Here is a 27,047-nt window from a genome sequence, read left to right on the forward strand (position 1 = left end):
GGAAGAAAATATTTCCAATTCACATATTCATCTGATATATATCCAGGGTAATATACGGAACTCTCCAAGTTCAATGAGAAAGCAAACTAGTCAAACAAAAAAATGGGCAAAGGATTTGAAAAGATATTTCTTCAAAGAAGATAGATGAATGACAAAATAAAAGAACAAGAAAAATGTTCACCATCATTAGTCACTAAGGAAATAGAACCTAAAACTGAGATATTCTAACCCTAGCAGGGCTGTAATAAATGGGAGTGACTGGGCTCTCATACACTGCTGTAGAGAATGCAAAATGGCAATGAACTATGGAAAAATCTGGCAGTTTCTTTTTTTTTCTTTCTTTTTTGGTTCCAGGGACATTTAACCACAGAGTCACATCCCCAATCCTTTTAATTTTTTTTTTTTTGTTTTGAGACAAGTTCTCACTAAGATTCTTAGGGCCTCACTAAGTTGCTGAGGCTGTCTTTGAACTTGTGATCCTCCTGCCTCAGCCTCCTGAGTTGCTGGGATTACAGGCATGTGCCACTGCTCCTGCCAAGTCTGGCCGTTTCTTACAAAGTAAAGCATGTGTGTGCCAGATGACCCATCAGCCCGACTTCTAGGTAGTAATCCTAAAAAAATAAAAACTTATCTTCATACAAAAAACCTGTATGTGAATCCTTATAGCGACATTTATTTGTAATAGCTGAAAACTGAATATAACCCAAATTTCCCTCAATTGGTGAAAGGATAAACAAACCATTTCCATTGGAAATACATACAATGGAATGCTACCCAGCAGTCAAAAAAGAACAAATGATTGGTCTCAAAACAATTGAATGTATATATGCTAATTGAAAGAAACAAGTTTCAAAGGATTACACACAGTGTGAGTTTGTTTTTATGGCATCTTGGAAAAGGCAGTACTGTAGGAACAGAAAACTGATCAGTAGATGCCAAGGCTAAGAGTGGGAGGAAGGTTTGACTGTCCAGGGGAAGCACAAGGGAGGGGTTTTTATCCTGGGGAAATGGGGAGCCACTGAAGGTGTTGCCTGCACTTTGGTTAGAGTGAATATAAATAGGTAAGAACAAGAAGAGAGAAAAATCAGGAGTATGGGTGATTCAGATGAGGCATGAAGCAGTCTGACCAGTGTAGTGGAGAGGGCGATAGAAAACCCAGGCACACTTTTGAGATGCCCAGGATGATGAATCAAGAGAATTGTGTGCTGCCTGATTGGAGTCATGCAAGAGGGAGCCAGCGGACTCACAGGCGATGCCCAGGTCTCTGGATGCATCTGTCGGGTGGATCAAGGGTGGTGCAGTTCACAGAGACAGGAAACAGGAAGAACACTGTCCAGGTAGAGATGAGGGAGCAATTCAGCGATGTCTCTTACCTGATTTCTGCATATCTCACTGTAAAAGAATGGGTACCAGCTGGTTGTGTTTAACCAAGGCAAAATGCCCTAAAATCAGAAGGCTTCAGATCTAAATCTCCAAAACCAAAACCAACCACCATACACAAACACAAAAGTAACACAAACCTAAGCTTCTGGAAACATTCTCTTTCAGCGTAATTTCATACTTCATCTGATTCAAGGCTCTCAGCAGCTCTAGACGGTTGTGTTCAGTTTTGTTTTTTAAATGCAGCATGTTTTCCCTAAACTCCAAAACATGGCTTCTACAACTAATTAATTGATTGTCTGCAAAGAAAACATATGTGCATATATTTATACACGTAGCAATTTTATCATACGATTTATTGTATTAGCAAAACATATGTAAAATATAAGCATCTATCTCTCTATATATATACATAACAGGAGAATGGTATGTATATATTATATGTATACATATACAAATTTATACAGCATAACATATGGAATAGATATGAACATATAGAGAAGACAGAAAAGGAAGAACAAAATGTTAACAATAGGTGCTAATGGAATTCTCAAAGATTATTTTGGCCTTATTTCTTTGTACTTTTCCAATGACTTCCAAATTTTCCATATTGTACATGTATTAGATTTGCATTTAGATGTGAAAAACCCACATCTAAAGTAGAAAATTACATTTAAGAATTTATCTAAAGAAATGACCAGGACCACGCACACAGACCTGGCCTGGGGACAGTCAACATCGGCAGGCATAGAAGCCAGTTCAGGAGGCTGAGATGGGTTTGCTGGTGAGGGAGGAGGTGCTCTAGGAGTATATAGAGTCCTGAAACCAAGGAGGAAAGTCAAGTGCATGAGGGAGATCAACTGTTGGATACATTGAATGGACAACGGTGACTTGGTGACTTCCGTGATGTGATGTGGGTGAAAGCCGATTTGGAGAGGGTTCAGTAGATGACAGGAGTAGAAGACTTAGAACAGGAAGTTTGGACAAAGCTCTTTCTAGGAGCTTTGCTATATGAAGGAGTAGAAAAGTGGGGTAGAAACTAGAGAGGGTTGGGGTCAAGAGAGTTGTTCATTTTTTTTTTTTAAGATGATGGAAAATAGCGGTGTTGTACGCTGATGGATGTGATCCTAGAAGGGGGGACCATTTTATAAGACACGGGAAAGCAGACAAGAGGGGATGGAACCTAGTATCCAAGTGGAGGGGCTGGCTTTTGCCAGGGGCAGGGACAGTTGAAGCTGTCACAACAGGACAGAGCACAGGTGAAACGGCACTTCACCTGGAAGGTGGGCTTTCCCTTGGGAAGCTCTCTTCTTATCACCTTTATTCTCAGCGAAACAGGAAGCATAGTGACAGGCTTAGTGAAGGTAGGGAGGAGACACTGGAAACTCGAAGGAAAAGAAGACAAAATAATCCTCTAGAAAAGGAGGAGGTTGGACATAATCCTCTAGAAAAGGAGGAGGTTGGACAGGACAGGGGTTCATCATACAATATCGAAGAAGCATTAACTTGAAGTTAGTGTCACGAATTTGAAAGGGAGTCATTGTAATGTTTGTTTTACTCCAATTATAGTCAGTCATTGGGGTAGATATTCAGCGTCAAAGAGGAACTAGATTCAGCAGGAGTATGATTTAGCCAAACACGTGTAAGAGAGAAGCAAGGTACTCTCTTGAGGGTATGTGCCAGGGAACTATGACAATTGTCTGTGTTTAGGCTGGGCAAGTAAGAACAGAGTGGGGCTGAGGGATGTGAAAAGTTTAGGCTAATGAGTAGACTGTTCCCTGGTGTGTCAAAGGATGGTTGACATCAGGGTACTAAAGAGCGCAACCTGGAAATTTGGAGGTGGTGGTCAGAGATCGGGATGTTTGAAGTGGACATTATGGAAGAAAATCATTATTGCTAGCAGCACAGTTAAAGGCCTTAAGGAATGAGGGAGAGAGACCCATGATTCTGAATCACACAGGGAGAGAAGGTGCCATTTGATATCATCCGAGTAAATACTGGGGCATCTGGGGACGAAGGGTGGGAGGAAGATTTGGAAACAGCAATGCGAAGGACAGAGGGCATTTCCCCAGCTTTCAGTACAAGCGGCGTGGCAGAGAAAACAGCCACCACTTGACATAGGCCACTAGGGAAGTTGGCTCCCCAGGGACGGTCCAAGTGTCAGTGAGAGCAAGATGGTGCGGGGAACTTCAGAGAAGAGGGTTAGAGACAGACAGTTAGCGTGCCTGACCATGAATCCTAGAAAGCACAAAGGCCTTGAGCAATAGGAAGAGTTGAGAGAGAGAAATAGAAGGTGGAGGGGCTACCCACACAGCACCTGGGGATTAGAGTACAGAAAAGCAGAGACTGGGAGAAAGATCACCATGGAAGGCCTGAGGAAGACACAGTGATGAGGCTGAGTGTGGGAAAGAAAGAGGGAAGTGTATCTTCAGGGACACAGAGAACTCTGCAGTTTATTCTCCCCCCTGAGGCAGACTGGGGTGAGCGTCCTCTGCTGAACCTAAGGTCTCTGGCACGTCCTCTTGCCCCATGATGACAGGCTGGAAGGGAGAGATCTGATCCACATGGAACTCCCAATGGAATTAAACAGAGTCTGGGAAGTTAGGTGAATTTTATCTAGTTCAATCCTCTCCCAAATAATCACAGTTCTGAAGGGAAACTGGAGACTGGGGTTGTAAACTGAATAGACAACTTGTGGTGTTTGCCATGACCCAGGAGATAAGAGGTAGCCCAAAGAAGTCAGGGCCACATGCAAAGGTTCAATAGTGTGTGTGTGTGTGTGTGTGTGTGTGTGTGTGTGTGTGTGTGTTAGAGTAGATGCTGGAGGGAAGTAGAGATGAAGCAGGGAAGGTGTTCCTGAGAAATCGAATGGAAACAAGTAGGTTTCCAGCATCTTTAATAAGCTGTCTATATCACCACCATCTGGAATGATTTACTGTGACTTTGCAAGACTGAGGGTAGCATGGAAAACCCACAGGCTAGATGGACAAGCAGCTGGAAGGAAAAATTACTGTGATCCAGTAATTTTATACACAGATATATTATTATTTATATACTAAAAAAATACCCCAAAACCCTCTCATAAATGTAAAGGTAATTTACATGTACCGTTCTTTAACAAAATGTACTAAAAAAATGTTTTCCAAGTAATTGGAGATACAGAAATTAAATGAGGAAATCGAGGTCTAAAAGTATTAGAGGTACATTTAAATTCACCAGATATAGTGATTTAAATATAAATGATTTTTATAAAATGACAACAAGATGAAAGAGAAAGCAACAGAATTTTTAAAATAAGACTATGCATGATGAAAATATATGTAAAACGTTTTCTTTAAGTGCAGGCCATATAGCCCATCTCGTAGAGTGCCTCCCTCTCATGCTGGAGACGTGGGTTCAAGTCCCCAGGACTCTGGGATTGTGGAAATAAAACATTTTCATTATAATTCTAGATGAAAGTAGCAAACACCAGAAAATAAAAGAAGGTAGAAATAAAAATCCTAAAGTATTAGATTGAAATAGGAAGAGCTCAAAAGCTTCATTTGTATTGTTATTAACCTGATCATCAGTAGTTATAGAAATGAGTAGTTACAGAACTGGGGATTATTGGTGATTCTTCTCCCTGGGAGCTGTTCACTGGTTCTGGCCTCCACTGGAGATGAGGCTGGGAGATGGGGCAAGACAAAGCAGAGGCTCCCAGGAAAGTCCAGGGCACAGAGATTCAATAGAAGGTCTTGAGGATCTCAGAAAAGATAACCAGAGAGGAAAAGAGGTGGCAGTAGGGTTAATTCATTCGCACACGGCTCTCATCTCTCTTCACCCTTCTGTTGCCTTCATTCCTTCCCAGGCATTTTCTGCAGTTAAGACAGGATTTGGGAATACTCCTGCCTACTTAAGCATCCAGGAGACATGCACAGTCACCCGCAAGGCTGTCCTTCCATTCCACAGCAGTGGGATTCTCGGCCGGGGGGTTGGATGCCAGGATGGATCCTGCAGATGAACGAGTGCCCTGGAGTTGGACAGCACCGAGATAAAAGGAACCCAAAGACTCCAATGAGGTTCGAGAGGAGAATTGCCACTCCTACCTGCTATTCCATTCAAAACACCATTGTCCTGTGTGCTTGTTAACCTTAACACATCTGGACTTGCCTTAGAACCTATTAAAAGGACCTAGGATACGGTCTAGAGGAAAGGAAGGGGCAAAATAAAGCTTCTAACCTTGGTTGCTTTCTTCAAATATTCAGACATATCATTAGAGAAGCAATAGAGAGGTTGAAAAAATGTTTAAGGCATACAAAAGGAAAAAAGAATTGTAATCTCACTTCTCCAAGATAATCACTGTAAATGTTTTAATGTTTTGTTTTATATCAACCTGGCATTTAACCTACTTTTGTTTCTCACTTTACCATATACATTTCAGATCCAGTGATAAAGGGAAACAGTCCATTAAGGTAGATTATATGGTTCATTTTATGTCAAAAGAGTATAATCTATGATGAAAATGAAATAACAATTTTTAAATTTTTTAATTGAACAAAATTGACTATATTCCGGGTAAACAACATGTTGTTCTGAAATAGTTATGCATTGTGGGATGGCTAAATGGGGCTAGTTAATATGCGCATGACCTCACATCCATTTTGTGGGGGTGATGAGAATACTTAAAAATCTACTCATCAATTTTCAAGCATACAAAACATTGCTATTCACTATAATCACCATGTTTCATGTCATACAAAAGAACAAGTCTTTGTTAGACAGTCAATATATCAAAACATATAAAGAAAAACTATGAGAGACCTAAGAATATTTTTTAAAATGCTACTTCAACTGGTAGAGAAAGCACAGAAATTAGTTAATGACTTGGATGGAATAAAAGGTCAGTGCACACTTGAATTACAATAAATTTCAGATGGATATTTTTTAATTAAGGCAAAATATAAAGCTGTATATTTGGAGTCACCACTGGCGAGTTTTTCAGTCTTTGCCTTGTAGGAACAAGAGCATACATGCAGCCTTTCTCTCCCCTTATCCTTCAAAAAAACCTCAAATCACTGCTATAGTTTAGATCTGGAATGTTTCCCAAAGTCTTACGTGTTGAAGGCTTGATTCCCAGCTGGTGGCGCTGTGGGGAGGTAATGGAGGCTTTAAGAGGTGGGACCCAGTTGGAAAAAGTGCGTCACTGGGAGTACATCTTTGAAGGTATATTTTGTCATTGACCCCTGGCAAATGTCTTCTCTCTCTCTCTCTCTTCCCTTCCTGGCTACCATGAGGTGAGCATCTTTTTTCCACCACACTCTTCTGCCATGATGCCTGCCTTAGGAACTAAAGTAATCAGCAAGCCATGGAACCTCTGAAAACAAAAATAAACCATTCCTCCTTTGTTATTCTCAAGTATTTTGTCACAGTGGCAAAAAACTAACTAATACGATGTCTAGTCATTAACTGACTTCTTATTACATATTTACTGTTTCATGTCTACCTCCAGAACTCTCTAGAATGTAAGCTTGATAACAGTAAGATTGGTTTTCTTCTCTCTCTCTCTTTTTTTTTTAACTACTAAATTCCCAAGGCCTGAAACAGTGAATGGCTTATAGCTCTTAGCACAAATACATGATGAATGAATGAAATGAATGTAGGACTGAAAGTTCAAGGAGACCCTGTCTCAAAATAAAAAATAAAAGCGACTAGGGATTTAGTTCAGTGATAAAATGTCTCTAAGTTCAATACCCAGTATCAAAAAAAAAAAAAAAAGAAAGAAAGAAAGAAAGAAAAAAAGGAATGAATGGATGTGTCCGTTTAGGAATTGATTTTAGTGATTTTTAAACTGAATCCTGCTCTAATCAAAAGAGTTGCACCTAGCTGAATAAGCCTTGACTATGTATATCGTAGATATTATTTGAGGATGCTTACAAACATGCTGGTGGATATAGTGTAACCAGTATAACCCTTTGTAATTAGGGTTTCCTGGGTAATATTCTTTTTGCAAAATGTATCATATGTGCAGAGTTAATATATCATGGGTGATGCAATATATCTGGGTTTCCAGAATGTAGAACAGTCCCTGAAGGATCAATTTGGTAAACATGAAAAGAAAGAGTTTTCTCTAGAGGAAACAGTATTTACAGAAACAGTCATAGAGTGTTAAAAGACATAATCTCTAATCTTAGATTTGCTTCCTTATGTTCTTCTGTGATAAATCAAGCTATTGATAATCTTTTTAAAAATATTCATGCTACATGCATATTCACTTGGGTATTTAGTGAGGACAACATGTTATAAATCTACTTTGCATGGTTTGCAATAAACAATAATTAGATGCTTTGCGTCAACTGAGCATCTTTGTAGTGAAATTGTGAAAACAAATACTGGTTCCTGTGGGTCATGAGCCAATATGACTTCTGCTCGTGGAAAAAAAAAAAAAAAAGTTCCAGGTGTGATCCTAAGTACCATTGATCTTTGTCTCTCTCAGCAAGGACCAAAGTACTGCTCTCCATCAGAAATAAAATGTAAGCCATATCTGTAAGTTTAAGGTTTCTGGTAGCCACATTTTAAAAAGTAAAAGGAAATTAGGGAAAGTAGATTTAAATAACATTTTATTTAATCCATTATATCCAAAAAATGTCATTACAACACAAAAGTAATCAATGGGATGTCTTACATTTCTTTTTTGTTCTAAGTAGTCTAACTTCTATATATCACACTTATAGCACATCTCAATTTTAATGCTGAATTTCAATAACATTGGCAAAATGTCACACCAGAACATTGAAGTTTGACTGAAGGAGAGATAGTTTGCATTACTTCAGCTATTAAATGTAAATTCAAATGACCTGAAATTAAAGTAAAGTAAAAATTCAGTTCCTCATTCACACTGACTGCTTTCTGAATACTCTCTATCCACCTGGCTGGGCTACCATATTGGACAGCACAAATCTCTAGCATAAATGGTGAGCTTGTTAGCAATGCAGATCTCAGCTCTCTCACCCCAGACCTACTGAATCAGAACATGTATTCTAATAAGATTCCCAGTTGACTGGTATGCACATTAAAATTTGAGGAGCAATAATGTAAACCTCTTTAATTGTTTTATCTTTATCATCATTGGTATTAACATAGTTCAGGCGTACTGCCTTTAGTGGCACTCTAATAATTGCTTCTTAATTGGTCTCTCACCTCCAATTCACAATTAGTCTTCTGGAAACACTGCTAAGGAGTGTTTGTGGTTCCCTGAATGCTCACTGAATAAAATCCAAACTACTTGTCTTGGTGCACAAGGTCCATGACCTGACTCCACCCGACTTGGCTCATTCACTGAATACCTCCAGGAAGGAGAAGCATGGCAAGACCAGCATTCTTTCTTGCACTCATTGTGCTATGTTACTTGAAAATAAACATGGGTAAAGCTAGGTTTCTATTCTAAATCACCTGACAATCAGGTTGCAAAGAATAGGGGAGATTTAATGTAATAATGATTAAAATGGAATTATCCCCTAAATGCCATCGGAAAGGGGAAGCAGGAACGATGAATTCTCAGAACTGAGGAGCAGGGAAGGGAGGTGAGAAAGGTTTCAGAGAAAAGGGAATATTTAACAACTTGAAGACTACATAGAATTTTGCCTTGTAAGGCAAAGGCAAGGAAGGGCATTCCAGACTACAGAAGCACTTACATAAATGCACAGAGACTGAAATGGGGTGTGCAGCTAGAGGAAAGTAAGCCATTCACTCGTGGGATAAAAGGAAAACCAAAAGTCCTGGTCGTAAAACATTGCAGGCTACTTTCAATTTGTGGGGGGGGCGGGGGGGGGCGCGGTACTGGGGATTGAACTTAGGGGCACTGGACCACTGAGCCGCATCCCAGGCCCTATTTTGTATTTTATTTAGAGACAGGGTCTCACTGAGTTGATTGGTGCCTCACTGTTGCTGAGGTTGGCTTTGAACTCAAGGTCCTCCTGCCTCCTGAGCCGCTGGGATTACAGGCAGGTACCACCACACCATTATTTTAAATTTTTTATGCAATCATTTGTACCCAATGTGGTTCCAAAGAAAGAGTATCTGAGGCAGTTTGTTAGTCAGCTCTCTGTCTCTCAACAAATACCTGAGGAAAAAAAGAGAATATTTTGGCTCCCAGTTGTGGAGGTTCCAGTCCATGGCCAGGCAGACCAATGGCTTTTAGACTCTGGTGGGAGTGCCACATGTCAATGGCAGGGAGTATGTGTGGAGCCAAACTGCTCCACCAGGAGTGATTGCCAGGAAGCAGAAGAGAGAATGAGGAAGGGGCCTGGGTCCCACAGTCTCTTTCCAGGGCATGCCCCCAGGGACCTAAAGACCTCCCACTAGACCCCACCTCTTCAAGATCCCACCACTCCCAAGGAGCAACATTCTAGAGACCAAGCCTTTAACACACCGGCCTTTGGGGGACATTCAGCATCTAGAGGATCATAGGCAGGCAATAGGAGATGTTATGGTTTGGATGTGAGGTGTCCCCCAAAAGCTCACAAGTGAGACACTGCAAGAAGGTTCAGAGGAGAAATGATTGGGTGGTAAGACTCTTAACCCAATCAGAGGATTAATCCCTGGTGGGGTTAATTGCAGTGGCAGGTGTGACTGCTCGAGGTTGGGACTGGGGCATGACTTTAGGGTATATATTTTGTATCTGAAGACTCTCTCTCTCTCTCTCTCTCTCTCTCTGCTTCCTGATGATGCCAGTTGCTTCCCCCTGCCACACTCTTCCACCATGATGTCCTGCCTCACCTCGAGCCCCGAGGAATGGAGCTGGGCTTCTATGGACTAAGACCTCTGAAACTGTGAGCCCTCAAATAAACCTTTTCCTCCTCTGTAATTTTGCTGGTCAGATCATAGTCACAGCAGTGAAAAAGTTGGCTAAAACAGGAGATGAAAAATACATTTGGTCTTACTCCCCTTCACGCATCTTTGCAAGAATCAAATCATACCACATACCCTTTAAATTCCTCCTTAGAGGCTCCTTTATGAATGAGGTTGTATTGTGAAATACATCAGCTATGACAAAGAATATACAGAACAGCTTAAAGGATAATAATAAAATGATGTTTATGAACCAACCACTAGGTGGGTTTTAGAAACCCTGTCTGTGTCCTTCCCAGGACACTTGCCCCTTCTCCTTGTCCTGGATTAGCACATTCCCAAATTTTGTATTCATCATCCACTGCTTTCCTTTATAGTCTTAACACTTTTGCAAGTTGACTTACCCTGGATCTAGACATTGTTAAGTAAAATAAAAGGCATGTATTTGTCCATACTTCTTTTGCTCTTTATACTTTTAAGATTAACCCATATTGTTGAGTCAAGCTGTCGTTCATTCATTTTTACTGCTGTAAAATATTTCACTAAACCAAATATGCCACAACATATTTATGTCTCCTACTGTTGATGAACAGTTATAAGTTATTCATGTACCAAGACTACTCTGGGACACATACAGTAAGCATGTTCAAGAGTTTCCCTAGGATCTATCCAGTAGTGGGGATGTTATCTAAAATATTTAACAACCTGTATGGCACAGGTACAGATCTGTGAGAACAGAAGTTGGCACACCTTGGGTAAGACAGAGCACCAAAAGACAGACACCCTGAGTATTATGTAGTTGAAAATTGCCAAGATATAAAGTTTTGTAACACATGTTTTGTAACAGAAGTGACTGAATGTTTACTACTCCAAGGAATGTTTGTGTACATTTCTGAAATTCAACATCCACCTCAAATTTCCAATTTCCTAATGTAAAAAAAATCAAAATGGCAGGGAATGGTAGCATTTTCTTGATTGCTAATGATGTTTTTCTGCTTATTAAACATTAATTACATTTTGCTTTAGAATCTCCTTTGCTGGTATGAATATAGCTACATCAACTTTCTTTTGGCTCCGAGTTTTCAGATTTATAGTTCGTCCTTACTCTACCAACACTCTGTGTTTTAAAATTGGAGTATATTTTTTGTAAGCATCATCAAGTTGGGTTTTAATTATATCCATCCAGAAAATTTTAATTTTTTTCAAAGCATTGATTATAATCAGTGATACAGTTGTATGTTATCTTACTATTATTTTAGTGGTTAGATTACACATTTCAACATGAGTCCTTGACACATTATAGTCGAACCCATTTCTTACATTTTCACTTCTTGATAGAACTAAAATTTAGTATAATTCTCCACTTCTCCCTATTACCTTTTTTTGTGATTCTTGGCAAATATTATTGTTCTATCCATATTTGAAATTCCACCAGACATTCCTCAGATTGTCTTTAATAGTCCACCTTTGGACCTTGTTTCCTGCCAGCTTATAATCGCACCTCGCTTCTCCTCTCCTGCCCAGTTCTGCTCCATGCACAGTAACAATGATATTGCTGCTATATTCCCACAAGGTCAGATACCATGGTGATATTTATATGCTCTGCCATTTGTGTGAGGATGCAGGTGTTTTCCTTCCACCAAAGGAAGAGAAACCCCAAGAAATAATACAGAGGCCCAGGAGCATCTCTATTTGAAATTACAGAACCACTGGACCTATAAGAAGATGCAGAGGAGCAGGAGAGAGGGAAAGGATGCTAAGCCCAGGGGGGTCTTCTGAAAGGGGCCTGCAGGCATGTAGCCTGGAGTGGCAAAGATGCAAGAATGCTGTGGCTTAAGAAAATATTACAGCACAACCACAAGGGGTTGCCTAAGGGGCAAGGGGCTGTGGCAGAGGGAAGGAGGAAGGGCCCAAGCAGGAAATGGACAGCCAGAACCGTAATCAGTGGGGAGACTCCAACAGGCCCTCAGAAGCAACCAAAAGTCACCCCACTAAGGACATCGGCATTGGATACATAAGCACTGGGCGCCTGCCCAGACAGAAGCATCTTCTAGAGAAATCCAAACCACCATACTGCTATCACAAAAGGAAACCTCTGGCTCCCCTATTCCCTCCCAGTCCAATTCCATAGGGGAAGCACAGAAAAGGAGGAGGGGTACAGCAGATTGTATTTGCCAAAGATGGTTACAACTCCCCTATCTGATAGTGTTCTGCAAGGTGACCTTTTCCCTCTTTGGTCAAGAGGTACCATCTCTCTCCTTCCCGAATCTGGGTACACCCTGTGACTACTTTGACTAGTAGATACAGCAGAAGTAATGCTCTACCAATTTGGGATATAGTCTTGACCTGGCTGGACAGCTTCCACTTTCTGCATTTTGAAGGGGAGTTGCCTTATGGGCAAAAAAAAAAGTACAATCTTGCTATAACCACAATGCCATGTGGAGAAGCCTTGGAGGATGAGGCACCTCACGGGGAGGAGAGAGATGCCACATTGGTGTGTGCAAGAGACTTCTTGGTAGTGGATCTAGCAGATCTACTAGAGGCAGCCCCGAGTGTCCCAGCTGACACTACTTCCCATCATGGACAACTTCCCAGTGTGCCCTTCTTGAAATCCCGAAATTCCTAAAACAAGAGTTAAACAAAATGATAATTTTGAACCACTAAAGTTTGAGGACATTATACAGCAAAGAAGAGGGAACTCTCTGAGAGCAGACCACTTTCTTCTCCTGCCAGTCCTTTTCTTCCTAGAGCCATAGTCTAGTCTATCCAGGAGGAAGAGAGAAGAAACTATTAATTGACGATTCCATTGAAGACTTGAAAAGAAGGTGACAGGGTCTTTACAAGCACCAGTGAGACTGTTTGAAATAAACAAAAGTTATCCTAAAAATACAGAATGAGTCTTCGTGATCACTAGGAAACTCTACCGTGAAGTAGGTAAGGGAATTACTAGAAAAATTGAAAAAGCTGTTCTTATTTTTATCCCTACTAGCTGAACCACTTTAATAAACAACTACGTAAGCACATAAAAGAGTATTAGCATTCACTTAAAAACATTTTCAAAAAGATGTTCTGATTGCTCCCACGTTCTCCAAGTGAGTTAGATACTCTGTGACCATCATTTCCATATTCTTGCTTCTATATTCTCACCATTCAATTCTTTCCATTTAAAAAATGTATACATCCAAAAGAAAAGATGTAATACCTAGAGAATTTCTGCAGCATGATGCAAAATATATATACCTAACTTATCACCCAAATGCCTTTGTCTATGGTGGATTCCTTTCCTACCCTATCTCTTAATGTTACTACTCTTCTGAATTGTATCTGCTTATCATTTCTGTGCTTTTCAGAATACAATTTTTATCGCATTTACATATGCCCCTACATAATATGTGGTTTAATTTTCCTTGTTCCCGGACTTTCTAAAACTTGTATGTACTGATACTTCTTATAAGTCTTTCTAAATTATCTTCATTGCGAACAAAATTAGAAAACTGTTATTTGTCCCAGACTCCATTACCAGTGGTGTTCTTCTTATATTTTGCCAAGGAAGGCAGTTGTGTATAAAAGGAAGGAAGTTATTCTGCTTGCTTTTGGTGTTTCCTCCACTGATCTGCTAGCCCTTGCTGGAATGTCAGATGTTCAGGCAGTGGCAACGGCAGCAATAACACGCTAGCTCCAAATCCAGCGTTAGTGGAAGGCAAGTGCTTGCTCTTCCCAAAGAGGTAACTAGGGGCTCTTGGGGGTGCCTGCATTACTCAGGTAATAAGGTCTCAAAGGAGAAAATCTGGGATTGGTTATCTGCACTACTTGGGCTTAAAGGCTGCTCCCAGGAAATGGAATACTATAAGTCCATGATATGCACTGGCAAAATAATTTTCTAAATTATCATTGGTGGTAATGATGAACTTCAATTGGGACCCTAGAGATCAAATGGATGCTGTATTCACCAATAGCACAGGAGAGATGACTTCTAAGGATTGTGGGCGGGATGGTTTTTTATTACTACACTAGAGAGAATTCTCCATCTCAGCATTTTTAAACTCTTGTGCTCTCCTGGAAATACCTTCTTGGCTTTGCTTTCTCATTTTTCTAGTTTTTCTTCGACTTTGAGCTACTGGAATTTCCCCAAAGCTTATTTCTTGGGACTTTTCATCTATTCCCTAGGTAGTCTCTTCCAGTCTCATGGCTTTAAGCACTGTATGGAGTCTTCAGGTTAATATCACAAGTCCTGATTCAGACTGACACATCCACTTGCCTCTTGAGTTCTTTGACTTTGAGGTCTATTAGGTATTTCATGCATAGCAGCAGTATTGATTTTTATCTCCCCAAACTGTTCCTTCTCCAACCTTCACCATTCAGTAAATGGCAACTCCATTTCTCCAATGGTTTCAACCAGTGGTTCTCAAATACTGATTTTCACAACTGGGGAAGGGGTGTTTCCACTGACATAGACTGGAGGGAACCCAGGGATACTGCTAAACATTCTACAAAGTACAGGATAGCCCTCCCTGCCTAAGAAGAAAAAAAAAAAAACCCTATCCAACCCAAAATATCAATAGTGCTAAGGTTGAAGAATCCTACTTTAAGCCAAAAATTCTTGGAGCATTCTGTGATTCTGTCGTAGTCCACATCAATAGTCATTTAAATATATACGAGCATGTGCCACTCCCCTGCATAAAACCCTCCTACCACTCTGTCTTCCACAGAATGGAACCCGTGGTCCTTTCTTGGTCCCTATGACATCATTCTTCTCCCACTTTCCTTATTCCCTTGACCTCTTGACTGTACCGTGCATTTTTCCACATGCTGGGAACATGGTAATCAGCAAAACAGGGGGAAAACATCTGTCCTCACAGAGTTCAAATATTAGTTGAACAAATAAATGAGTTATTAATACCATGAACTTAAAGAAAATCAAAGTGGTTATCTACCCATAAAAATTAGTTAACTTAAAAAGGGGGGGAGTAAAGCATGAGACTGTGGCTATCTTTTAATAAATATCCCCAAATTTTCATTGATAATGATTACAACTACAGACCAAATTTTGTAAAACACTGGGACTATCCCAGGTGCTTTATATAAATCACTACATCAAATATTAAATGATGTCTGTGTTTTATTTTGTTCATATAAGAACATCTCTCATCATAGGATTGATTTCCTAGTTATTTTAGAGGTAGATTCCATAGAAACACAGAGAAAATGAAAAATCTTTTATCTGCATTTTAAAAGTGAGTTTTTTCCCCCAGGAACTGTATCTCATTTTCTGAGCTTGACCATCTGAATGGCAATAATATAAATGCTTTCAGGAACCAAACCTCTTTTTTCTGATCATAACTAGAAAACACATCAAAATGATTTGTATCTCAAAGTTTACAATTTCATTATAAGAATGTTAATTGTATTAAAGCATCCTCTGAAACTATCATTCTAAATTATCTTCCAAAATTACTATAAGTTTACTTTTTGCTTTCTAATTACAGGAAACTGCTTATTTTTATTATAAATGAGCTCATTGTTGTTCTAAAAATAAAAATGAATTTCAATAATGCTCTTTATAGAAAGTGCAGAAGAGGGAAAGGGTTTAACTAAAGATTAGGGGACATTTTATAAATCAGATAAATTAATATACATTTCTAATCTTTGAAAAGAGTATGTGGGTATTTTGCATACACCATGACACTAAAGAACTCAAATATGGAACCCTTTCCAAACTTGAACCTTTAATTACTAAGATTACCTAGTGTGCACCCGAATCATAAATGTGTTCAGTTGGAAAGATGAAAATTTAACCTAAAACAACTTAACACAATTTTGGAAATCTGGATTAATAATTTAGTGTTCCTATGTCTTAAGTTTAAAAATTTAAGTGTCCTTATGCCTTAACTTTAAAAAATGTGAACCCTAAAGGTCAACTACGGACAAGTGCGGTTGACAAACAAGACTCCTAGTTAGAGTTGAATATCAGACACGCGAGGAACAAATTTTTAGAATTATGTCCCATGCAATTTTTTATACTAGCAAAATTCATTCTTTATCTGAAATTTGAGTTTCCTGGCAAGGTTTATTTTTGCTTGCTAAATCGGCACCCCCATAGACCATGAAAGACTTCGGCTTCTGAGAGGAGTTGAAGTCACACATTCACACGCTTCTGAAAATGATGGAGAAGGAAGAAAAGGAGGGAAGGCGGGACGTAGGTCCGGGGTCCTTGTATCATTGGAGGGGCAGCAGCCTCAGAGGCGGGATTCGGCCGGTACCTTTGGAGGGACCGGAGCCCCACACAGCGATCGGGCCCGGGTCCCGCCGCCAGGTCCGTTAGCGCGCGCGGGCGGGTCATGGTCACCGCATAGAGGACCGGGTGCGCCCGTTACAGCTCAACCGCCCGCCAGCAGGTCGGGGACTTGGGGCACTTCAACTACAAAGCACGACGCATGTATCCTAAAACGAGAGCAGGCCAATGCCACCAGGTGGCCACGTCTACCCTACTCCCCTTCCCGGCCACTCCCACAATCCTAGATCCTGGAAGCCCGGCTGGGGGCTAAGCAGGGCTGGAGAAGCTGCCCGCCGCTTACAAGTTTGAGTCAGCTTGGAGATGCAGAAGCAGGAGAAGCTGAAGAGCGTGACCGCGACGAAGGAAATGAGCAAGTTCACTTGCTTGGTCCTCATGATTGCTGGCCCGGTGGTCGGCAGCCGGCAGCCCCCAGGATGCAGAGGCCAAGCGCGTGGCCTCTGCACGCGCGCCTCTGAGCCTCCTCTGCACGTGAGCCCACAGTGCCGCTTGGGACCCCAGCACACTGGCCCTTGAGGACTTCCTTCCCGCAGAACTCCTGAACGTTTATCTCTGACCTCGGGTTTAGCACATAATATAACCCGTTTGCTATGCTGCTGGTTGTTGAATACAACGAACGATGGGAAAACCCCCCAGTGCCTGGCACGTGGTGGGTGCTCACTTATTTCCCCGTAGTAATTCGTCAGACTTCTTTTCAAAGCTGGGAAACGCTAAGTAGCTCCTTGATCCAAGCGCGGTACTTGTAGTTCTCCACTCTGATCTCTCTTATTTGGGATGCGCTGGTTCTATGTGGTTATAAGGGATCTATTTCATACCAGCGCTGGACTGGATTCTTGGCCCTGGAGAAGGGAGAATGATGTGAACATCTGCCAGCCTGTGAATGCCATTGTAAGCCTGTGTGCTAGTGGCCAGGAGCTGTGACCTTGAGTTGAGCAGGGAGTGGCCAGATCCTAGAAGAGGGAGGTGAAGAAGTACTTCAACTTTTTCCTCCTGCATGCCTTCCGACTGTGTCTTTTGGCTAAACTCTACCAGGAGTCAGAAGACAAGACAAGCATTTCAGCTTAGTGTACCCGGTCCTACAAACCTTCCTCATGGGGAATGGAGAAGGGTAGAGAGAGGCTTGGAGTAGATGAGGGCAGGGGAAGGAAGCTACTCAGCACAAACAGGTGTCTCCAGAATCAGTACTTCCTTATCCTTCAGTATTGCTATTTGAGTTGTCTTCCCACCACCTCCGTTGGATGTCCCACTTCAATTTACAGATGTCCAAACATGCCCACCAAGCTAGCTATCTTTCCAGAGCTCCTCAATTTTATCAATGGCACCAGATCAATTTCACTGGCTTTCATTACATCCCATCACTTATAAACTCTTTACAGTCCTTCTTTGAAATGTCAAATTTCCAGACTTGTGTTTCTGTTGTTATAACCCCAATATTTGGATTATTACAATGACATTCCAACAGGTCTCACTGTAGTATCTGCCCTCTCCAATGTCAGTTGACCTTTCTGGTTCACCACTGTCAGCACTAAGTCCTGTTTAGTAGCCCCTCTCTCCCTGTCCAGTCCCTCAATGCTTTTTCACTACTTCCCAGGAAACTTACATGCCTTTGGAACCCGCCAGGCTCTTTTCTTCCCCCTACCCTGCGTATGTGTATCATATCGCTCTTTCTATGCCTCTTCTCTTGATGTCTGCCCTCTGCCCACAGTGCCCCCCATTCTTTCTGACCATCCAAATCTTTTCATTATCTCAAGGTCTCACATTATATCTGTTTCATAAATCAAAACCTGATGAGAGCAGACTTCTCTGACTTCCTATAGTATATAGGTCCCTCCCATTCATTTTGATGCTTACCTAATGTATTCGGGAGGAAGGGTCCTCAAAATGATCCTAATTTCACTCATGGTTGAGGGAGAAAAATATTCAAAGTGGACTGAATTGTTAGTTGTCTTAGGAAATTGACTTACACATTTAGAGCTTTTCATTTGGGCATTTTACTTTAAACCACATGTCATCAAGTGAATTAAATCTTCATAACAACTCAATCCAAATCACAAATCAAATAAATACATTTTCTTCATATTCACTATTTGCTTCGTAACTTTAATTAAAATATATTAGCAACTGATTAGTTAAAATAATACCAGCTCCAGGAACAGATAGCTTTTTACATTTCCATAGTTTAATTCAAAAGAGGATTTTTTTTCCTGACACAAGTAATGTTTAATAACTATTTCCAATTTCTTGGCTGCTTTCCAAGTGATCATCCAGAGTCCCAGCCTCTTTCATCATGTGACTTTCCTGTCCTCTAGGGTTTTGGAAACTTCTTTGGTTCACTAGAGATTGGGGGAAGGGGTATCTTGATTAAAATTGACACGAGTGAATTCCACTGAAATTTTACCAAAACAAACAAACAAACACCCTAAAAAATATAGTCCGGGCTGGGCATCTTAACCAAAATAAAAATAATGTTTCTCAGAACTTTTAGGCTGGGGTGAAGCTCAGAGAGTCAGAGAGTGCTTGCCTACTATGCATTAGTCCCTAGATTCAAACCCTAACACAAAAAATGTAACTCCTCTACCCTTCTAAATAAATCATTAGTTTTTGAAATTGATAAATTAGTACAACCAAGAAGGAGCATAGTATTATTAGAAAGAAAACATATCAGTCACATTAAATATGTAATTAATTTTATAGTAAATTTGAACACAATGTTGCTACTTACCAGCCAAGTACCATTGGAAAGGTTTTTTTTTTTTTATGGCAATAATAAGGAAATGGCATTATATTAAAGTTAATAAGAAATATAACCTTGACCCAGAAATTCCTGAGTATATTATATAAATTGGAAAGGTTTTAAATCCTCTCCAAGCTTGCATTCCTCATCAGTGAGATGAGATGAATAACACTTGTCCAAGGTTGCTGAGGTTAAATAAAATATTTAAAATAGCCTAGCACACTTCCGGTCCTAATGTAAGTGCTGTCAGCCTAGATTCCTGCACTCACCCAGTCTGATTTCATTTTAACCTCTCCAGTTATAGTACTTAAAGGTCATGCTCTACACAAATTCATCAACACCATGTGGTTGAGATCAGAAAAGTACTTGGTTCTCACATTTTATAGTTCTTGAAACTATAAAGAAAAGAACAAAACCCCCCAAAACCTTGCCAATGATTTTTCCTTGAGTCAGGACACATGACATTTATTGAGCACCTGCTCTGTGCCAGTCAGCAAATAAGATACTGTTGATACAAGTATTCACCTGCTTGCTCTCTGTTCCATCCAGCTTCTTTATGCTCAAACCTGGACTGCATCCGCTAAATACTGATATTCTTACCTGTCAGAAGTATTCAGGACTCAGCTGAAATGGCCCTTCCTTTGTGAAGCCTTCATGATGGCCCATGCGTGAAGCCATTCCTCTCCTCCTTGAACTTCTGGAGCACTTGACCCTCTCTCAGGGTACTCAGTCTGCATCACATGATTGCTACACCCTCTACCATATCATGAGCCCTAGAAGGGAGAGATGTAACATTTTCACGTCCTATTCCCAGCTGTATGGTTCAAGGTGGTTTACTGTGCAAAGATATTGATGTGTGCACACCAGTACTCCCAGCAGCTTAGGAGACTGAGGCAGGAGGATCATGAGTTCAAAGTCAGCCTCAGCAACTTAGTGAGGCCCTCAGCAACTCAGTGAGACCTTGTCTCTAAATAAAATATAAAAAAGGGCTGGAGATATGGCTTAGTAGTTAAGCATCCTGGGTTCAATCCCCAGTACCAAAAGAAAAAAAGAAAACAGAATGAAAGATATTGATTGATTGAAACACAAGCTTGTGGTACCACTGAGCTATATCCACATCGGACTATTTATAGTCACCACCCACTATGATTTATGCCAACAAAAAATTTTGTTCCTGGAAACCTAGTAGACAGAGAATACAATAACATCCTCAAACACCTTCAATTCCCTTTGGTGATTTTTTAAAAGTTCGTGTCACACTCAGAACATGGAAAGTAGAGAACTGCTAAGCAGAGGATAAATATTCACTACACTAATAGAAATGGAAAGAGTATTCTCCAGGGACATTATCGGCATTACAAACAACCATCAAATCTTCTTTAGTTAACCTCAGACTAATTGGTGGTCTCATGACAGTTGTTAACAGAAAAGTAAACTTAGCACAAACACATTTTTCTAGTATTTGTGTAGGATCCCCAAGGTGAAAACAAGCTGAGAAGCCAAGTACGGTAGTGCACACCTGTAATTCCAGCCACTTAGGAGGCTGAGGCAGGAGGATCACATATTAGAGGCCAGTGTGAGCCACTTACTAAACTCTGTCTCAAAATTAAAAATATAAAGCTCTGGATATGTAACTCAGTGGCAGAGCACCTCTGGGTTCAATCTCCAGTACCACAAAATAAAACAAAAACAGAGATATTGAAGGTGACTAAAATACCTGCTGTCCTGGTCCCCGTTTCAGATGACTTAAATGAAGTCATCTGTACCCAGGGCGAGTGCTGTTGTTTCAGGAAAATGACAAGACCGAGGGGAACGCTTCTGGATCATCTATGGCAGCCATTCCTCCTGAACTTTAGCATGCATAAGGAAGTCCAAGCCAGACAACTGAATGACTAGAGGTCACAGTGACAAGAAGCCTTGCTAGACATTTTTCAGTGAAGCCAATTTCCACCTGGATGCAGCTGTGTGGGAGACCCTCAGTGAGACCAGCAGCAGAACTGCCTAGCTGAACTCAGCAAATCCACAGAATCATAAGAAATAATAAATCATGATTTTAAGCCACAAAATATGGAATGGTTTGTCTTTCTGCAATAAGCAATGATACAGGAAGCTCATGATACAGGGAGCTCATTCCCTCTAAGCCTCCTGTATGTGAGAAGGGTTTATATTTGACCAATCATATTCCATGGCCCTGCACATGAAGATAGTTCAGCTCTTCTCAGACTGGTCAAACAAGGCTCAATGATGAGACTTTTAAATCTAGACCTCGAGTTTCTAGGGTCATCTTGCCTGTAGAAAGGGAGAGCTTGCCCGAGAGTAATTCCAACTCAGCAGAGGCGAAGGATTTTATTTGATGGTCTACCTACTCCAGTCACGTCTGAATCACTCTTCACCTCTGGCCATTTTATTTGCATGAGCCAATACATTTCTTTCACCCAGTTTAAATCAGTTTGAGCTGGGGTCCTACACCTTATAACTGACTGATTTAAAGGATTCCAGCAGACAAGCAGAGTAGAGCAGTAATGGGAATCTAAAAATAGAAGAACCCTGGGAGGTTCAGCTAGGTGACGTCAGCTTCAGGCATCAGAACATCTATCAGCAATGTTGGTGTTCCAGAATAAAAGTGGAAGCTCCAGAATCATTGAATAAAGGTGTGTGGGTTGTGTCTTATCAAGGAGGCCCTGCCCAGGGAGGGCTGATTGAGTCTGAAATCAGCACTTGCTCTAAAGGCACTCTGATTCAGGATGTGTGTGCTTAGAGGAAGGAGTGAGTCTTTTACTAATTCACGCAGAATTGTCGAGTAAGATGCTTGGAGCCTCACCAGGCCCTGGGAACAATGGGACAAGGTCAAGGCCTCTATCCTTACAAGAACAAGAAAGCCACATAGGTTAATGCATAGCGTACCTAGAAAGGACCAGAAAAACAAGCATAGCCAGTTAAATCACAACTCACACAATGCTAGTCTGCTACTGCTGAGGCAGGGGTTGGATCCTGAGTCATAATTTTCCTCCAGATTGTCCAAGTTTTCAGGCCAAACAAGTAAGTGAGCTGCAAGCTGATTTGGTAGGAGAGTGGTTCTGAGGGCTTTTCCCATCACCAATATGATGTGGCTTTACATCTGGTCTAATGACTCTACGTATCATTCTCTTGCCAAGAGACACTCTAGGGGGCAAGGAGTGACAGTTCTTTTCTCCCTGTTAACCATTCACTTTTTCTCCTGCCATTAATATGTCAATGCTTTTCCCTTTATCACCTGTCAGAATTCAGATCAGCTCTCTTAGGTGAGGGTCCACACTGCTAACCCATAAAGAAGCACAGTAGGAAACTTCCCAGGGTCTCCTCTTTTGTCCATGCTCAGGAAGAAATGGTATTGTTGTCTAGATCAAGTAGAGTCTAGCCATATTCCCATTACAAGGGGTGAGCAGGAAAAATGTGTGGACTTATAGTCCATTCTGGATTAGGCACATGATATAAAGTCACTATTCAAGGCAGAGGTTTCCTGGGTGGCAATGCAGACTTGAGTGATGGCACATTTATATTCGAAGAAAAAGAAGTTGTGTTCTGAGAAGCAACTTTCCCTTCTATTGGGTCACTCCAATGCAATAGTGATTCCTTAAACATAGGATAGACTAAAATAAAAGTTTATAGGTTGTGAAAGGAGAGTTCTATCAGGACATCCACCTCCACCTCTTCACTCCTATCTCCAACACCTGTATCATGCTAGGGTTCTTTTCCAGGGGTAGATAATTCTGTGCATTGTTAACATAAATATATTCTTTGGTCCACTGAGATATATGATTAGGCAGCAAAATGGCTGTATAATGCTACTTTCTGAGCTCTTGATAATATTTGCTGCTTTGACTTGGCCCAAGATGAAATAAGTGTCAAACTTATTTGAATCCTTTGGAGCTCCAAATAGTAATCCTAGATGTTCACTGGCTCTTATGCTTAGTCCTCCAAGTCCAGGAGATTTTCCCAAAAGCCAACTTTAAGTGGTTGGCATTCAACAATTTCTTACCAATTAATGGTTTAAGTGAGGAACAAGTAGCACATATAATTATCACATGTCTTGGGTACCACCATGTCAACTCAAAGTAGCTACCCACGTGGCTACTTCCAGAGGATGATAGGCCATCGGTTTGGTATTTTATTCACCTAACATCCTCCCTTGGAAATCCTATAGGGCCTTCCATAATTGAATCTCTAGCACTGGAGAATTCCTATTGTTAACTCATCAAGATTCTTACATTCTTGACCTCACAATTAAGCCACTGGTTACTGTCTATGATTCTGCAAATATCCAGACATTACCCAAAGAAAAGAACTAAGTTCTCTCTCCACTGTCTTGTACACCGCTCTCAACTCTGCCCGGATGGGAGCTTGCCTTCACATTACTTGAGTCTTTTCTGTTCACCGGGCAACTAGTAGCAGACTGGAACTGGCATTCCTGCTATATAGGCATTCTTCTGGATAAACGAAGAAACCTGACCTATTTTGGTGGAAAGAGAGTGTTGATGCCTAGACAATTCAGTGACAGAAGTGGGCCACATGTTAATCTTAAGACAGAGATGATACCTGCTCAGGTATGTCTCAAAACTCCCCAGATAAACTTCTCATGATGAGAATGTTGTTGTTCCACTCTTTATTATTACCTCTTTGCAGGATCTCCAATGACATAATAGGTAGCTCGGATTTTAAAATAATGTGATGCTCTTCAGTTGTGGGGATTGTTTTCATGAGAGTTCAGTAGCACGCTGGCAAAAGTCCCATCACCAGGCAACGTTCAAGATCAAAATCCTGGTGGTCGCCACAAGATGGCAGTATTAGTTTTCAATCAAAGCCTTTAATTTGCTTGTATCCTGGAGACAGAAACTTACAAAATCATGTGAAAGTACTGGAATTTGAGGGTCCCTGGCGATGTATTCAGGTCACCGACCATTACTATTGGTCAAAGCTTATCAAGTACCCCTCAAGGTGTTGTACCTCCTTTTTATTGTCAGTGTCCCGATGGGAGAGAAATTTATTATTTATTGTTTGTGGAATACCTCTGATGGTCCAAAGTTATTTTTTGATATTTTGCTGATTGGGGCAGGTTCTGAATCTTAGCTGGATGGAATAACCAGTCATAGGCTAGTCATAGTTACCACTACAACTCAAATCTTTCCGAGTTTATTCTTCCAAGGGGAAAATCATCTTAATGTCATCATCAAAGCAATGAATTAACTTGATTTTCATTAGTGACCACATCTAAATCCAACCTCACCAAAGTGTAACAGCAAGTTGGGGAGGTCAGTTATCCCCAGAGAAAGGCCATAAACATGCACAGGCAAACTGAGCTGACTCTTCTTTGAGTGAGCTCAAGGAGCGAGCATTGGCCTAAACTATCACAAAATAGGGTTACATTCAGCTTGTTGGACCTCTTGTGCAGCATTTACGATGCCTGGAAGAGCAGACCCTTGTTTAAATTCTGGAAACTAGTTGTTCGAATCATGATAGTGAGAGTTACCTCCAAGAGCCATCTTGCATTCTCCCAGACCATGCAAGATTAATAGAAAGTCATGCAAGATTAATAGAAAGTGTCAGTGGAGATTAGCATCTTTTCCCCCATTGCTTCTTAATGAAAAATAAGATTTCTTGTGTCCTTCCAGCATTTGATACTCCCTGATACTTATTACAAAGTAAGCAAGTTGTAGGGCTCCCATTATGCATGTCTAATCAAAACTATGCGAAGGGCACACCTATCTCTCTTAAAGACACATGGCTTTAAGCTGGTAATGACAAAGGCCTTTATCATATCCATTCTAATTATGTATTCAGGTAAAAGCAAGAGCTGGATTTTTTAAAAAATTTTTTATGTCACCAAATTCAGTTTCATAGTCATTCTGGTGCCATCCAGGATTACATTTTCATATGTTCCAAACTTTAGCTTTTATACCATAATATTGCCTTTTCATTCTGCTGCTTATATTTAGCATTTAGCACTATCATATGGTATACTTAATAATTTTAAAAAGCTTTCAACTATCCTCTGTCATTTAGCATTAGCTACGTCCTACATCTTTGGACCATTTGGACCATTTACCAGGAGACAAATGAAGATTTCTTCTTCCACAACCTTAATAGATGAATTAAAATCTCTACTTTGTGCTGAATATACAGTAAGCCCTCTCTACCCATGAGCTCTGCACCTATGAATTTAGTCAATTGTGGATGAAAAATATTTGAGAAGACAGTATATCTGTACTGAGCATGAACAGATTGTTTATTGTCATTATTGCCTGAATAATAGAGTATAACCAATTACATTGCATTTACATCACAGAAGGTGTTATAAGACATACAGAGACGATTTAAAGTGCCTTACTCATCTAGGAGGATGTCATGAGTTATATGCAAACAGCATTTGATTTTACTTAAGGGACTTGATCATCCATGGATTTTGCATCAGAATGGATCCTGGAACCAATCCCTCATGAATAGCAAGGGACAACGGTATAGCATTTTTTTCTCAGGTTAAATTTGCTGTGTTCCAGACTTCACACATTCCAAAAGGAATGTCGACTTGGGTACTTTGTGAATTAAATGCTGGATGCTGTAACCAGTTGTTCATTTGTAGTCATGCCAGACAACATTTTCCCCAAGTAGTTCCTAAAATCAATAGTCCTATGGTTGTTTAGTCTGAGAATTCAAAACAGTAGATATTCTTAAGTACAACTAAAAAGTAAACCAAAAATTCAAAACAGTGGAGATCTTAAGTACAACTAAAAAGTATAACAAAAACTTCCCTACATTGTAGCCCCTGATTTCCATGAAGGTATCTGATAAGGTAAGGCAGAAGCACACAGGTTAGTTGAGAGACCCAGACACCTAGATGTATAAGGTCCCACCTTCTCCATGAAGCCAGAATCTGAATTGTAGGACATAACCACCCCTTAGCTAGCTGCATGGAAGAAGAACAAATGCAAGAGAAAGAGATATGGCCAATCTTCCCAGACAAAAAGGATTGGTTTAATACTTGCATCAGGTACATGCAAGAGAATTCACGGAAAAAGAGAATAGCCATCAGTATGCACAGTAAATTTAAATGTACAGTGACTACTTCTCATAAATGCAGCTTAACCAATTTCTCAGGCTGTGACTAAACAGATTGACATTCAGTTAGGATAATTTCTAAGTTCTCCTCAAGGCCTAAGATCCTATAATTTTATTTTCATAGTATACATCCGGACTTCATTACCAAGTTCATTGTAATGAATGAACTTCTGTGGGACAAAGGGTGGTGGTGCACTCCTGCTTCACTCGTCTAGTGAATGTCATTAGATACTCCCACAATGAGTATCTAATATAGAAATGCTTCCTGGGATGTGGGAAAGTGCATTACTTGCTTTAATTTTTGTTAACAAGTAGATGGAATATACATATAGATAAATGCAGAGAATATTTTGAAAGTATAAGAAATTAATACTAGTTGCTTATGTGCAAGGGGATTGAGGTCTAGGAGTCTTGGATGGGTGGGGAAAGTTATTTTTTTTTATTGTAAGCTATCATTTGTCTTCTCTCCACCTTGCTCTTTCTAATCCAGCCACGCTGGCCTTCTTGCTGTTCTTCCAACATTTCAGACACGTTGCTCAATTCCAGGTCTTTTGGACTTGCCATTCTAGTACCTGCAGTCCTCGCCCGCCCCACCCCCGACTCTCATGGTTCTCTCCCCCTCTTCATTCAGTGAGGCTCAAACATCACATTATTTTACCGAAACTGTTGACCGCGCTGCAGACTCTTCTCACATCCTGCCTAATGTCCCCTAAGACCCTTAAT

At 40.6% G+C, this 27,047-nt stretch overlaps 1 protein-coding gene across 1 annotated transcript in view; it reads right to left on the minus strand.

Moving 5' to 3' along the window:
* The window catches only part of Mgat4d (MGAT4 family member D), a 43,277-nt gene extending 26,402 nt beyond the window's left edge, over positions 1-16,875 (minus strand). The window contains exons 1-2 of the mRNA XM_047565984.1: positions 16,782-16,875; positions 1,521-1,679 (exon numbers count right to left, since the gene is read on the minus strand). Of these exons, the coding sequence (XP_047421940.1) occupies positions 1,521-1,679; positions 16,782-16,875 (253 nt within the window). The remainder of the gene's footprint in view (positions 1-1,520; positions 1,680-16,781) is intronic.
* Between the last annotated feature and the right edge of the window lie 10,172 nt (positions 16,876-27,047).

The sequence above is a fragment of the Sciurus carolinensis genome, chromosome 10 (assembly GCF_902686445.1).
Source record: "Sciurus carolinensis chromosome 10, mSciCar1.2, whole genome shotgun sequence".
Lineage (NCBI taxonomy): Eukaryota > Metazoa > Chordata > Mammalia > Rodentia > Sciuridae > Sciurus > Sciurus carolinensis.